Here is a 17,227-nt window from a genome sequence, read left to right as displayed (position 1 = left end):
CAGTATTAAACATATAAAGTAGTTTAAAATCCCTCAGTATTAAACATATAAAGTAGTTTAAAATCCTTTTCTAATCAATTAAGTATGTAGTTTAAAATCATTATCTAACAAATAAAGTATGTAGTTTAAAATCCCTTTATAATAAATAAAGTAAGCAGTTTAAAATCATTATGTTACAAATAAAGTAATTAATTTAAAATTATTTCTGTCATAAATAAAATAAGTAGCTTAATATCCCTTCAGTAACAAAGTAAGTAGTTTAAAATCCCTTTGTAATAAAGAAATAAAGTAGTTTAAAATCACTTTCTAATAATTAAAGTAAGTAGGTTAAAATTCTTTCTGTAATAAATCAACTAAGTAGTTTAAATATTTTTTCATAATAAAGTAAATGGTTTAAAATCATTAATTTTGAAATAAATAAAGTAAGTAGTTGAAAATCCCTTCTGCAATAAATAAAATAAGTAGTTCAAAATCATTATGTAATAAATAAAATAAGAAGTTTAATATCCCTGCTGTAATAAATAAAGTGAGTAGTTTAAAATTATTAATTTTGTAATAAATAAAATAGTTTAAAATACCTTCTGTAATAAATAAAGTAAGTAGTTTAAATTTATTCCTGTAATAAATAAAGTAAGAAGTTTAACACCCGTTTCGTAATAAATAAATGAAGTAGTTTATTTTTTTCTGTAATCAATAAAGCAAATAGTTTAAAATCATTATTTAATAAATAAAGTGAGTTGTTTAAAATTATTAATTTTGTAATAAATAAAGTAGATTAAAATCATTATGTAACAAATAAAGTAATTAGTTTAAAATTATTTCTGTAATAAATAAAATAAGTAGTTTAGTATCCCTTCTGTAGTAAAGTAAGTAGTTTAAAATCCTTTGTAATAAATAAAGTAAGTTAGTTTAAAAGTAGTTTATAATAAATAAAGTTAATAGTTTAAAATTGTTTGAATAATAAATAAAGTAAGTAGTTTAAAATCATTATGTTATATATAAAGTAAGTAGTATAAAATCATTTTCCAATAAATAAAATAAATAGTTCACAATCATTATGTAATATAAAAGTAAGTAGTTTAAAATCATTATGTAATAAATATAGTAAATCGTTTAAAATCATTATTTAATAAAGTTAGAAGTTTCAAATTATTAAATTTGTTACAAATAAAGTTGTTTAATGTCCCTTTATAATAAATAGTCAAAGTAGTTTAAAATCTCTTTGTAAAATGAAGTAAATAGTTCAAAATTTCTTCTGTAATAAAGTAATTAGTTTAAAATTATTTCTGTAATAAATAAAGTAGTTTGAAACCCCTGTAATAAATAGAGTAAGTAGTTTAAAATCATTATGTAATAAATAAAATAAATTACTTTAAATCATTAAGTAATAAATAAAGTAATTCGTTTAAAATTATTTCTGTAATAAATAAGTCGTTTAATATCCCTTCTGTAATAAAGTAAGTAGTTTAAAATATCTGTAATAAAAAAATAAAGTATTTTAAACTCACTTTATTTATTACAAAGTAAATAGTTTAAAATTCCTTCTGTAAAAAAATTAAGTGTTGTTTAAAATTATTTCCATAATAAATAAAGTAAGTAGTTTAAAATCATTATGCAATAAATAAAATAAGTAATTTACAATCATTATGTAATATATAAAGTAAGTAGTTTAAAAATCATTATGTAATAAATAAAGTAAGTAGTTTAACATTCCTCAGTAATAAATAAATAATGTAGTTGAAAATCATTATGTAACAAATAAAGTAACTAGTTTAAAAATATATCTAATAAATAATGTAAGTAGTTTAATATCCCTTCTGTAATAAAGTAAGTAGTTTAAAATCCCTTTGTAATAAATAAAGTATAAAACTGTATGCAGAATACAAAATTAAGGTTAAAAAGTAGTTCATCACAGTAACGTATAGGTGAAGTTATCTAACCTAATGTCACAGTAAAATAAAATTAATTTCTCACAAATTGTAGGTAAAGGAACTGTAAATATCATTTTAAAGAACTGTTTAACATTGTATTAAATCATGATATGTGAATAAAAAAAAATGTGGTTTCAAATGTTTTGTGAATTATTGCGGAAAACTGAACTGTGTTTGCAAGTTCTTAATCGAAACAATTACCAGCACTAACCCATTTCTACGCATTGAAACTGAAACATTATAAAGACCTACAGTGGCACAACGGTTGTCTGCGGACTCACACCGCTAGAAACCGGGTTTCGATACCCGTGGTGGGCAGAGCACAGATAGCTTTCTTCCAAACAAACATTATAAAGAGCCTCCTCATCACCACCCACTACTCTTTTACCAACGAATAGTGGGATTGACCGTCACCCCACGGCTGAAAGAGCGAGCATGTTTAGTGTAACGGAGATTCAAACCCACGACCTTCGGATTACGAGTCGAGCGCCTTAACCACCTGGCCATGCCGGACCCGTTGATAAACCCTGCTGTAATTTATCTATACACTTTATATAAGAAAGCCCTTAAAGTAACTCATTTATGTAACGTTTTTAATTTAAGAAAGGGACTGAAACCATGAACTACCTCTTGTAGATTTTTTTACTCAGTGACATAACCTCCTTCCCCCATCGACATCTAGTGGCTAAGCAATAATTGTACAGGCTCGTAACACCAAAAACCAGGTTTCTTTACCCGTGGTGGGCATGACACAGATAGCCCATTATGTGTCTTTGTACTCATCAACGAGCGAACCATACTAGGAAATACTGTTAAAATATTTGTACTGATTTATTTTAGAATAACCACAATAAAGATGCTATGAAAACACATTTTATTATTTTATACTCTTTGATTTAATGTTATAGCTTACATTCTTTATAGAAAAAAGAGATAAAAAATGAAGGCTTTATATTTGAACTTACATCCAGCCATCGTACACATACAGCATAGCTCGGATGTTACATTCCAGCCTGAAACATCATATGAAGTTAACATTCAAAATTTATAATATGAACATACAAAACAAAAATATAATATTTTAACGCGGTTTAAAGGCAGAAATAAAAATAGTTCTATGTACAGCAAAATTCCACGTCTCAATATCACTTTAAAGCCAATTTTGCTTGTTTAATACAATAAAAATACAATATATTTAAAGCCTTTAAAATAAAGTATCGTTTCAAAGACACACAAATATTCGTTACGTTCTATTTAAAATATTCAATCGTTGCCACAAACTGTTTTCACAAATAGTAATATCTTTATAACAATTCATAAAAAAAACACTTGTTGTAGTCAAATTTTATATCAGATCATGAATTGATAATACGTTTTATTGTATGTTATTATTATTAACGAATTTGTATTACCCGAGAAGATAAATAAGTCCTCAGAAAAAAGTACCTTGATGACCAAATAATATAACATCAAAATTCCTTACAGCAAAGTTATCAACTATCACGTGTAGGTGATAATTTGAAATTACAGTAGTGCCTCGGTTCTCGAACAATTCGGGTTTCGAACATATTGTTTGAGAAAAAAAATGTTTCGATTGTCGAACATAAACTCGGTTCCCGAACCAAGCTGTCGAAGCCCAAACCCCCGAAATAACCCGACTGATGACCCGAACAACCCTTCAACCATTTTCAGCCCACGCCAAGCTTGCCCAAAACAATTTATCCGCATCTGTCACTCAGTCCACACCCCCGCTAAAAGCTGCTGTGAACGTTCTCGTTTTTCTTTTTTTTTTCTAAATATTCTGATTAAATAAGCCACCATGGGGTCAAAGAAAGAGAATGAAAGTAGCAAACCAAAAATAAAAGTTGTTATAGGCACAATAGAGGTGAAAAAAAATCTCATAGCGAAGTATGAGAGTGATGTTCGCGTGTTTAACCTTGCTGCACAGTTTGGTATGGTGAAGTCTACAGTCTGCACCACACTGAAAAATAAAGAGTTCATCAAAGGAGCTGATGTTGCAAAGGAGTGAAAGTGCTTACGCCACAAAGATCACAAACAATGGAAGAGGTAGAAACTGTTGTTGATTTGGGTAAACGAAAACAGTTAGCTGGTGATAGCATTTCTGACCCCATCATTTGTGAGAAAGCAAAGCAGTTGCATGATGACCTCCTGAAAAACACCGCTGGAACGAGTGCTGATACAAGCGATGCCTTTAGTGCCAGTAGGGGTGGTTTAAAAAATTTAGGAAGAGAAGTGGCATATATAGTGTGGTGAGACATGAGGAGGGTGCCAGTTCTAACAAAAATGCTGCTGATAAATTTGTTTGGGAATTTAAGGATTATGTAGAAGCTGAGGGTTTTATTCCCGAACAAGTGTTCAACTGTGATGAGACAGGCCTCTTTGTAAGAAAATGACAAAGACGACCTACATCACCAAGGAGGAGAAGTCACTGCTTAGACACAAGCCAATGGAGGACAGGCTAACTCTATTGTTATGTAGTAATGCAAGTGGGGAGTTAAAACTTAAGCCTTTGCTTGTGTACCATTCTGAGAATCTGAGGGTTTTAGAAAAATAATGTCATGAAAAGTAAACTAAATGTCATGTGGAAGGCTAATAGTAAAGCATGGGTAACCAAGCAATTTTTATGGAGTGAGTCCATAAAGTATTTGCCCCAAGTGTAAAGAATTACCTCACGGAAAAATAGTTACCACTCAAGGCCCTTCTTGTGATGGACAATGCACCTGCTCACTCACCAGGCTTGGAAAACGGGTTGGAGGAGGAGTACAGTTTCATTACTGTAAAGCTCTTGCTCCCTGACACGACTCCTCTCATTCAGCCAATGGACCAGCAGGTCATATCGAACTTTAAGAAAATCTACACCAAAGCACTGCTTCAAAGGTGCTTTGAAGTGACCACTAACATAGAGTTAACCTTCAGAGAGTTCTGTAAAAATCACTTTAATGTACTCCATTGCTTGAGAATCATAGACAAAACCTGGAGGGAAGTGTCTTTGAGGACTATGAACTCAGAATAAATTGTGGCCAGACTCAGTAGCAAATAGACACTTTGAAGGCTTTGAGGTTGAGCCTGTTGTCGAGGATATTGTCTCACTAGGCAAGTGTATAGGCTTGAATGTGAGTGGTGATGATGTGTAGGAGTTGGTGGAAGACCACAACGCTGAGCTCCCCACGGAAGAACGCCAAGACCTTTAGAAGGAGCAGTAACAGAAGGAAACTGAGGAAGTGTCTTCAGATGAGGAGGAGGGAAGGGATGGTGTTTCTAGTTCACTGATCAAGGAAATGTGTGGAAATATGGGAGAGTTACAAAGTTTTGTGGAGAATTTTCACCCTGACAAAGCGGTAGGAAATCACAGCATAAACCTCTTCAATAACAAAGCCATGTTTTACTTCATAAACATTATAAAATGCAGGCAGAAACAAGCCTCATTAGAAAAGTTTTAGTGAGAAATAGGTCCAGTAAGTCTCAAGCAGGTTGCAGAGGTGCAAAGCGACAGAAAGAGAGAGAACTCCAGAAGGAGAGTTACCTGACGTTTTATGGAAGATGACACCCCTTCCAAACAATAATAACCCTCTTACTCCACGTTCCTCACCACCTTTCACTTACGCCATCAGCTCTCCTCAGCACAGGTAAAGTGGAGTTAAATTTTCATTTATTGTTTTTACTGTGTTTATAGTTTCTGTGGCTTGACTTTATGCATATAAGTATTATTATACAGGTATAAATAAGCAATATTTTACTTAAAATGCTTCATAATGCGTAATTTTGGAGGTCTGTAACGGATTAATTTAATTTACAGTATTTTTATGAGAAAAATTGATTCAGTTTTCGAACAGCCTTCTGGAACGGAGTAAGTTCAAGAACCGAGGTGCCACTGTATATCAAATATCAAGAATACCTTAGTGTATCAGAAAAGGTAAAAATACACTATTATCTGAATTAGTGCGATGAGGTCTTATCCTCAAATACTTCACTGGTACATTTCCAGATTCTTGAGTGTTTCTCATGTATTAGGTTTACTCACTTTTTCTGAATAAAATTTGTTTCCGTTACACAGAAAGTATTCTTTAATGAAGTACAAACACGAGTCTAATAAATTCTATTCACAAATTATCAGTGGTTTCCACTGAACTATCTCAGATAAGTGCCACTTCAAGCTGAAAAATTCTGCGAACCTTTTCTTTACTCACCACACATTCACCTCCTGCTCCGATTATTAACGTAAGAAAATGAAAATAAATTCTTTTACCGCTTCGCTTTAACAAATGCTACACAGAAAATCGACGATGCTGTTTTAGTAAGTAGTTTGTGAATGTAATTCAGAAACCTGATGATTGGGGGAACTGGTTATGTAAACGTTATACAAAGAAAAGAAACGGATGTTTAGCTCTTCCTGTCTTCCTCGGTGAACAAATTATCTGCAGATCGCTAAATATTTGTCAGGTGAAAATTTATTGATAAATGAAAAAGGCTTAGCTGAGGTTTAATATAAAACGAAGTAAATATATGTAGAGATCACAATGCAAGCACCATTTCCATATCTAATGCATAAATGTACAAAATAAAATTTAAAAAACAAGAAGGCACAAACCAGAAAAGATCCTGGAATAAAATTATTCAAAGTAGTTAACTTTTAGTGACGTACAAGCCACATAAATTATGTTTGTCTATACAATTTAAAACTTTTTTTTTAACAAAAACAGTATAACGTAGTTATACGTTTATATAACAACAATAACACTGTAAGACTGATGGAAATATCGGATTCTGTCCCTTAAAAACAACCCCGGCTCTGTACTAAGATATAATAAACTAATAAAAATTAACTCGGATGAAAGGCGTCTATTCATGTATATATATATCAACGACACATATTTTTTAGAAGACATATGTAATACAGTTTAACGACAGCAAACAGTAAGGCCAAATTATTTAATTACAGTTTTTTTACCTTTTTTGAACCATAATTCATAGTATAACATAAAGTTCATGCTATTTCTAGTATCTCTACCATCACACTATTGGTTTAAATTTCAAGGTCTGTTATTATAAAAACACAAGAAATTAAGGATCGTTACGAGTTTTAACTTAAGTAATTTAAAAAAAATTCTTGATAATGAGATCTAACTAACTAATTATTCATAAAATGTCATATAAAACTGCCTGTATTCTAACTACACATAATTGTCGCACATTATTTTATAAAGGAAGGAAGCTTGTTTCACGAAAATTGGTGATGACAGAGAACTTGACTCGCGAAAGTTGGTATTAAAGAAAAATTCCGATATTTGAAGAAACTAGTTTTTAAAAGAATTCACAGGACGTAATATTTACTAAAAAATTGGTTTAAGGGTTTTGTCATTATATTGCAGTACATACACGTGTGCACACATTTTCAGGTTCACTCCATATAAAAATAACGTTGTCACCAAACATAGAAGTTAATTAAAAGTCATTTACAAATGTCACGTTTTTTTTTGAGATTTAAGTCTTAGTGAATTCTACAACATACAAGAAAACACATTAGCAATTTGAGGTTTAGAATATTAATAAGGATTTCTGCCCGCAAATAAAGAAATGTGTTCCACAACATTTCAACAACACTATATCTGTTATAACCAGAACGAATAATTATTAGTGGTTTACGTGTCGTTAATGTTGACTACATTTTGTTATAAAAGTTTATATAAGAAGTTTGTTGACAAATACAAGATAACATGAGCTTAAAAACTAAGTCTGCTTTTAAAAAAGACAGCGCCATCTGATTTTTTGTTATAATTACGGTTTAAATCAGTTAAAATTAGGTATAATTAAAAAGATATTCATATTTTAAATCCAGACCTGTTTATGTAATGGCGATACCCACACACACATACACATACATACATACATACATATATATATATATAGAGAGAGAGAGAGAGCGATCTATACATTCCAAAATGTTAGCTCTTGTAATCAAGTGCAGAAATAAAGTAAATATTAATGAATAATATATATGTATATATTGAACCAAGCCTTGTTTGAATCTTAAAGCTAAAAAACCGAATTTTCTAAATTTATTTATACTGCTGTGTTCAATATAAAGTTCTTAAAAGAAAGTTGACACAAACAAAACATAATTTTATTAACTATAGCCCGAAGGTAGCACTCTCGAGAGATGGTTTGTCTTTTAAAAACCTATTTCTACTCTAAAACTGGTTAGTATATTTTACTAATAGAATCCTAACTTGAGAATTAAGTTATATATTAGTTCTCTAAACGTACTTAACTGTTGCAGAAACGTGCTTATGTATCAAACTTAAATTAACAAAAACGATACATGAAATTCTCAATATAAACGGACTGTTTGAAATCCATTTTTTTTTAAATTGAAAAAAAATTGCGACCTATAAGAAAATACGAATATTATAACTGTGTATGTCACTTTGTCCAATAGATGTGGTTCGTTCTAGGGTTCACATATGTTCTGAGAGAAAGAAATCACAAATACACAGCGATTCTTAACAAACTTGCACATATTGTTCGAATTACCATTCTCCACTTTGCACATTTAATATAAAAATTGTCATCGCACGAAACGTCACACCAGTGCTTATACTGTTCACGAATCGTTTATACGATATCGGCGAAACATCAAAACCTTCTAGTCTAATAATAATTAAGTACGGGCATTCTACATTAATTTGGTCTCCACGAGGAAAGGTACTATTGGTCCCAATGGACGTCTACTCATGAACAGATTGCTCTAATGCCTTTTTAGATTTCCTTTGCACTAAATTCGTCAGCGTATAAAATTGCTCTTTATCTCTAATATCAATACTTGTGACGTGTTCGAAACAGCAAGGAAGAGAAATATCACATTTTTAGGGTAACTTTATTTTTTTCCAAGTTCCTGGAATTTTTCCCTTTAGCTTTAGGAACGGATAAAGATATATTGAGAGGGTCCGACGTCAGTAGGTCGACTTGTTCGTGAAACTTTCTGGCAGCTGTTTTGTTTTCGAAACTGAAACCACCCATTTGGCTGTGATCGGTGGAAAGGAACATGGTGTGAAAAGTATTATCTTGGGCCTCGCAGTTCGTCAAATTGTCAATGACATCATGCCAGAGAATGAAACCTGTGATTTTTTCGGCGAGGACCAGTTTCAGTCTTCCTTTAGTTCGTGCTCTCGTTTCTCCTTTATCAAACAGCAGGACAGGGATACCTGTCAGGGCTAACTGCCATTCTTCCTCTGGCTTTCTGAAAAACAAATTGGCGTGACACTGGAACACAAACACAAGTGTTTTGTGGCTACGAAAAACCGTTTCGACTTGGGCTATGTCAATTCGCTGCATAAGTTATTTAATTCATCTTCTAAATCCTGTCGAAAATCCGCATCGTCAAAAGAACCACAACTGATACTTTTATCTGTGTCCTCTACATTAATTCGGCCCAGAGTACCATATTTTTCTGTCAGTTTTGTCCAGCTACCTTACTTTGGAAGATGGTTCGTGTGAAGCTTCTGAGTAGATGATATTATCTGGATAGTTCGTATCTGGAATACAGAAAGTTCTATTTTCTGAACATGACTTCACAAAGTCATCTTTTCACAAGAAGTATGTTGAATATTTGACATATGATCAGAAATTTCCATGTTTATGCCATTATTTGAAATCGTTTTTCTTTTATGAATATTTAATGAATTAATTCTTTCTGTTGGTCTAAACTATGAAAAGTGGAGATCCTTCTATAAAACTCAAATATTTTACACAAAAACCTTGAAAGACGTTGAGTGTATACTTTAATATCTGTATAATACTTCGTGTGGTAGATTTCTTCAGGAACTTGTGACATAACCTCCAAATAATACAAGATTGTTTTTTTCTCCATGTAAATAATAAAAACGCTCAGTTAATAAATTTTATTTCTATTTTTACTAGATACACAAATTATTTATATACATTCGCATGAACGAGGTTTATGTGAACTTGTATGAAGCAACACTCTAGTAAAGTTAATTTTAAACAGAAATTTCTTTTGTACCAACAATCTGAACAATATTATAAAATTTATTTCATTTCTGAATTATTTCATGTTATATCTCTGAAATCATTATCGACATTAAAAACTACGGAATTTTAACACTAACTTTCCGAAAAATAAGCTACTCTAATATCTGTAATAAAATAGAGTATTTACGATTGAAATGAATACAATGTTACAATACTTTACACAGATACCAAAACATATGTGAAATCTCTTTTATGGCTAGTCCTGTTTTAATAACTATTTATTGTCCGTGATAACGAAAACCCACTTGAAGTAAAAAAATGTATTATCAAGATGGCTGGTACGAGTATTGAAACTTTAAGTAAAGTAAAGTGAAGAACAACATTTCGACATTCTTATGTCATTTTCATGTCAACAAAGAGAAGTTGCAAAGATTTTAATGTTGTATTCTTTTTATTGTGAATAAATGTTCATAACAAATGACGTTTTTACATTATTTAAAGGTGGGGTAATATTACAGGTATCATTCTCGAAATGATAACTCATCTTCAAAGCTATAACTGTAATGAAAAGCCTGTTCTATAACTTACACTCAAGAGTTATAACTGTAAACAAAGACTTATTCTAAAATATTCTAATAATTAGCTCTCCAAAGTGGTATCTAATGGTCAGTGATACCGTGAAATATATTCTGAAGTTATTGTAGGTTTTTCTAGTTATGGCAAAAGATAAATATTATGAAGGCAAGAACCCTCTGTGATTCCCCCAGTAGCACAGTGGAATGTCGGCGGACTTATACCACAAGAAACCGGGCTTTGATACCCATGGTGGGCGGAACACAGAAAGCCCTTTGTGAATTTTGTGTTTAATAACAAACAACAATAGCAACCCTTTGTAATAACCCAACATTTATTTTCGAATTGATGAACTGGAAATTCTAGGATAAGAAGGAATCCGTTTCCAGAAATACAGTATTAACCTAGTACGCTACTAATAACTTATTACGTTATTGAATTGCTCCGAAAAATTAAAGGTTACTAAAATAAATAAGAAGGAATCCTTAATATCTACAACACTTGGATCACTTTTAGGCATGGATAATCTACTAGTCGATTTATTAGCTATATTTTTCTGTATAGGCAATACCAAGCATACAACCCGATTCAACTTTATTACTCAGCACGTTATCTACTCGCCTACCCTCAAATAGAAATTCTTTAGGCACGATTAGAGTAGATTCATCTATGAGACTTTGGACGTGATCAAATACGTCAGTCGATAGGGTTTGACCTTCTGAGTTCAAAACTGCAATTAAATCTCAAATACATCAAGAAATGACGGAGCTGTGAGTTAAACGTTTGGCGAATTACGAATCGCACGCCTTACGCGCTAAGCCATGCCTGGCCTGTCATTTAAGATATAAAACACTCGTTAATAAGTGGCCTTGACGTTAAGCTTTAACTTTTAGGTAGAAAATGGAAAATTTCAACGAAATATTGGTTTTGTTTTCTTTTCGAATTTCGCGCACATTTACACGAGGGCTAACTGTACTAGCCGTCCCTAATTTAGCAATGTAAGAAAAGAAGGAAGGCAGCTTGTTATCACCACTGACCGCCAACTCTTGGGCTACTCTTTACCAACGAATAGTGGGTTTGATCGGGACACTATAATGCCCTTACGGCTGAAAGGGCGAGCATGTTTGGTGAGACGGAAATTGAACCCGCGACCCTCGCATTACGTACGAGTCAAGCGCCTTAACCACCTGGCCATGCAGCGCCAGAAGAATAGTAAACTTCAAGGAAATATTGGTTTTGTTTGGTTTTGAATTTCATGCACAGCTACACGAGGGCTATTTGTTCTAGCCGTCCCTAATTTAGCAGTGTAAAACTAAAAGGAAGACAGCTAGTCATCACCACCAACTCTTGAGCTACTCTTTTACCAACAAACAGTGTGATTGACCGTGACATTATAACGCTCCCACGACTAAAATGGCGGGCATGTTTGGTGCGACGGGTATTCGAACCCGCAATTCTCAGATTACGATTCGAGCGCTTTAACCACCTGGCCATGCTGGGCCCCGAAACATTGGACATCCGCCACCTTCATCCAAGCCATTCTTACCAAAAAAGCATCCACAACTAGAAACAAATTTCAAAGACATGTTCATGCAGAATACACAAGTCGAGAAGCTATTTAAGTCAATAGACAAATTTACACAGACACTCCATACAAAGAAGGATATAATGAAAACTCAATCATCACAAACGCACTTTTAAACATCAACTGATTTCTTCCAAACAAACATGTTGAAACCTAGATACGCATTTCCAAGATAGCCTGGAGAACTAAGACAGACAAACAACCTGTTAGCGACTTTTGAAGATTTCGACACTCATTATCGAGACAGTCTCATTCACCCCACAGATATGGAACTGATGCTGTGTTCGACAGAATCTTCTATTACTGTCTCGTGTTCTCAACATTTTTACTCCTACAAAGAAAAAACAATCTTTGAAAAACGACGACCACGAGACGTTTTCATACTTACCATCGACCCTTTTTAAAAATAGTCCATTATTCATTATGTATGCTAATAATTTGTAATGTGCTAGTACGTGAACATATTACCACATGCTATTTATAAAATTATTGTACGTTTTAAAAAGTAATGGATTAATATGTTTCTAGTCTTATATTTTTGTAAGGTGATAAAATTGTATACTTTCCTTGTAAGTTTATTATGCAGCAGTTAGAAAATTGTGCACAATTACTATTTAATTATATGAATTCTACTCTAAAATACTGATAAAAATAAATGGTGCATTATATTCACATAAGTAAGCACCATTCCTCAAAGTTATATTAATAACCTTTTGGAAGTGCATGTAGCTGTTACATTCACGATGTCCTCATAATATGATGTTAGTTTTGAATATTTAATACAACGGTTCTGCTTAGATTATATGCAGAAATTAATACATTCTAGTAAATGTATGGTTTTAATCCTTACAATAGTAATAACACTATGGAATTTTTTTGATCTATAAACCTTGTAACCATTACTGTGATCACTCTTTGAAAGTTCCTTGGAAATAATATATTTCTACACTGTTATTTTACTCTTCATAATTTGTCGAATCTCCGCTTGAAATCAAAATGTACAATTATTTAGTTACAAATTTTAACACTGAGTTATGCAACTATTTTGCTGGGACTGAAATAATTACAACTGAATATAAACCATTATTGATGTAAGCTGTTTTGGATAAATCAAATTACCAACTTGTAACACTACATTAGGTTAGGTTATGTCATAGGTGAATTGAAAGTTTTTTTATTATTTTAGGTCTTATTTTCGTTTATTAAACCATGTTAATTTAACAGAAATAACATTTAACTCGAAATCACCCTTCTCGATTTTGAATCTACTTCAGCCGTTAGTTTTGAATTTGATATTTCCCCACCATGTGTATTGATTAAAATGAATTCTCCATATTTACTGTTCGGAAAGCATTTAAATTATAGTTTAACTGACAATATTGATTATTAATGTAACCACATGTTTGCGATATTTTGTTTAAGCTCATTTGAATGCGTTGGTTAGAGTTATGCAAAATGTGATTATTCTGTTTTAGCAGTTAACAACGTTAAAAGTAAAGATGATGCTCTTTGTCAAATCAAGCTAAACCTAAAAATATAAGGTATCAGGGTGGTGATGACTAGCTGCCTTACCTCTTGTCTTACACTGCAAAATTAGGGACGGCTAGCGCAGACAGCCCTCGAGTAGCTCTGCGCAAAATTAAAAAAACAAAACAAAAACAAATAACAGTATATAAGCCTAAGTCAGAGAAATAGGGAGTAAAGCACTCACATAAACGAGCACAATCATCAACCTTGCGTAAATGAATATAAATACGACTCTGGTCACAACATCCCCTTTCATTCATTTTACATTACATTTACATGAAGTAAAAACCTTCTGTAAACAAATAAGCTGGTTCTTTACTGTATCTGTTCGTGAATGATGTTTCAACTCATTTATTATTGACACGCTTAAACTTTTGTATATCAAATGCAGTTCTCAAACCCTCACTCGTACATTGTAAATAATAATTTGTGTTTTTCTCTGTTTTCTTTTCGTACAAATCCTTCAAAACTTTCTTAAAAGTTAAATTTGCTTTGGTTCAGACTGGAGAATATTGTGTACATTTAACTACCACAAACACCAAAAGAATCAAATAATAACCTGCTTAACATTTCGTTTCTAACACTTTTCCTGAGCGATTTGGTAACGTAAATATCACTTAATAGAATATTCAATAACAAGTGAAAGATACATTTATGTTAAAGCGATTCATTGATGACTATTGTTTGTGGTAAATCCTGTTATTTTGCTGGTATTATTAAGACAAGACTGATTTGGTAAGAATTACCATAATTCGTTATAATCCAAAGAAAGACTTCGAATCCCCATCACACAAACATATTCGCCCATTCAGTCGTTGGGGCGTTGAAAAGTGACAGAAAGCCCCATTATTCGTTGGTAAAAGAATAGCTAAAGAGTTGGCGTGGGTGGTGATGACCAGCTGCCTTTTTTCTAGTCTTACACTGCTAAAGTAATGAGAGCTACGCAGATAGCCTTCGTGAAACTTTGCGAAATTCAACAGACAAATGTATGTAATATAAGTTCAATGTTTTTCAACAAGTGCAAAGTATATGAATTAATTTCAAAATGTAAAATTTCAAGACTCCAATTTTGGATCAAAAGTGTTGAAGTAATATACTTTATTATGAATTTATAGACAGTAGAAAGTATTTCAGTAATAGTTTCTTTCATCTCACAGAAAATAAAAACGTCATTCTAAAGAAAAGAAAATAGTTTTCATGGCTTGAACGGTAATGTTGATACCTATCAGGAAACGATACGTTTTGTTTTATATCATGTAATTCTAACAAGATATGAACTATCACATTTTGATATGATAGGGTTTAACAACTTTAATAAAATTTCTTATTACTTCTATCTGTCTATCTCTTAGTACTTTAATTCTCTGATTCGTTAAGGTTATTATTCCATCACTTTTATCTGGTTTCAGAATCTTTCACTGGTCTGTTTTATTAAATGATTATTCGAATGTTATTAATTCACCTAAAAATAGAATTTACAATTTGAAATATTCAAGAAATGGAATATCCTCGACAACTGTATTTGTCACATGAGTAAATAAATTTCCGTCTACAATAAACACCAGTTCTACCTTATTGTCTTCATGTCCTAGCAAAATTATTATATTCTGTTTTAACGGATTCTCTCTGTCGGTATTTGAGTAAGAAAAGTTCATACCCTGGAGGGTCAGGTTCTTTATGACCTCTTCCTCCTCCCCTGTACTTATGTTCTTGCCGGACTGGTATTTGTAATTGTAGAACTGAATATTATTTTGATCCTTTTCAGGGCAATGTCCATGTATTGTGGCTTATTTTATTCTATCACCAGAATGACAAGTGTGTTGGTGGCATTTTTATTATTGTTTAATACATGTATATATGTGTGTGTGAAAATATATATATATATATATATTATTATTATTTTTATATATTTTTATATTTAAAATATAAATTAACTGGAGAGAGATATTTAGGACTAGCTTCATCATGTATGAGATACCTATCTAGTTCACATTGTAATTCGTTTTTCATCCAATTCTGATTAAAGTACATTATTGTACTATGTAGGAGTCTATCTGGTAACGGATTCTGGTACACATATCTGTTTGTTTTAATTTCGCGCAAAGCTACACGATGGCTAGCCGTCCCTAATTTAGCAGTGTAAGAATAGAGAGAAGGCAGCTAGTCATCACCACCGACCTCCAACTCTTGTTTGCAAGACACCTTCAAATCATATACTGACACATTTTACCAGCGTAATATTCCCAAAATAACCTGTATTTTCATAACTGACATTGAAATAAACAGTGAAACCAGTTTTACCTTAAACTTTGCCAAATACAAATTTTTCAAGGGAAATACCAAATGAAATGAAACGTACCTCAAGGTATAACATAATTGATAAAGAGACAAATTCTGCGTGCTTTCATAAAATTCCTAGTTTCTGTGATTAGTTTAATGAGTTGACTCAGTCACAAATTATATCAAGAAATAAAGTTTGCTTTTAAGAAACCGTTTTGAAGAACGAGTTTATTTTTCTCACGAATCTCGCAATGTGTAAAACTTTCTATTCCTATAGGTAACAGTAAATGAGCTAAAAATAGATTTAACTTTCTATTGTTTTCTTCAGTGTATGTTCCAGTAGAAAACCTCACTTGCACTCGAGGATACTGAAGAGATGCTGACAGGTGTTGAAAGTATATATTACACAATAACGTTAGTAGTTTCCATTAAACATAAAAGATGAAAGACTTTTAATATAATGTAGTTTTGATACAATAAATTTGTTTTTTTGATAATAAACTCATTGAAAGGGCTATAAAATTAACACTGAATAAATAAATGCTTAACTATGTACTTTTAATGGTTTTAGATCCATGTCCTCCTGGTCATTATGACAATGGATTACAAACTTATTGCCTACCGTGTCCAGAAGGGACTTACATGACGTCTTTTGCTGCTGACGCCTGTGTAGCTTGTCCTGATGACGAAATTACTGATGAAGAAGGAGCTGATAATGAAGATCTTTGTAGAAGTAATGGAACAAAACGGTTTACGGTTTTCTGTTATTGTTTCTTTAAAAGTTAAAATGTTTATTTTTGTTAAAACACTATGTTATAATAAGATACTTCTTCATTACATCCATGGTTTTATTGTATTAAACATCTTTGGTTTTTTCGGAAAAGCTTTTCCAGAAAGTGGGAACAATTGTTGTAACGATTTAGTATGTTAATATTTCTTTGTCAAAATATTATATTTACATTAAAACATATATATGATAAAGTGGTATTGTTTTGGTAAAATAGTTAACAATAGCATATATATATATATATTTACTATTACGTATTTTCCCTCTTCTTTGAATGATAACATTACGTAGACATTCTATGTACCTAATATTATAACTAAAGTAAAAGTTCTTATTGAAACATATGTAAACAGAGCTTGTTTATTTTTTTGAATTTTGCGCAAACCTACACGAGAGCTATCTGCGTTAGACATACATAATTCAGCAGTGTAAGATTAGAGGTAAGACACCTACCGCCAACTCTTGGGCTACTCTTTTACCAACGAATAGTGGGATTGACCGTCACATTATAACGCCTCTAAGGCTGAAAGGGCT

At 32.0% G+C, this 17,227-nt stretch overlaps 1 protein-coding gene across 1 annotated transcript; it reads right to left on the bottom strand.

The window, feature by feature from the left end:
- Positions 1–8,807: 8,807 nt before the first annotated feature.
- On the bottom strand, positions 8,808–9,284 carry LOC143242240 (uncharacterized). Its single transcript, XM_076485609.1, has one exon. The coding sequence runs from the start codon at positions 9,282–9,284 to the stop codon at positions 8,808–8,810; it is 477 nt and encodes a 158-aa protein (XP_076341724.1).
- Between the last annotated feature and the right edge of the window lie 7,943 nt (positions 9,285–17,227).

Source organism: Tachypleus tridentatus, unplaced genomic scaffold, assembly GCF_004210375.1.
Source record: "Tachypleus tridentatus isolate NWPU-2018 unplaced genomic scaffold, ASM421037v1 Hic_cluster_2, whole genome shotgun sequence".
In the NCBI taxonomy this organism is placed as follows: domain Eukaryota; kingdom Metazoa; phylum Arthropoda; class Merostomata; order Xiphosura; family Limulidae; genus Tachypleus; species Tachypleus tridentatus.
This window is presented reverse-complemented; position numbering and strand designations above follow the sequence as displayed.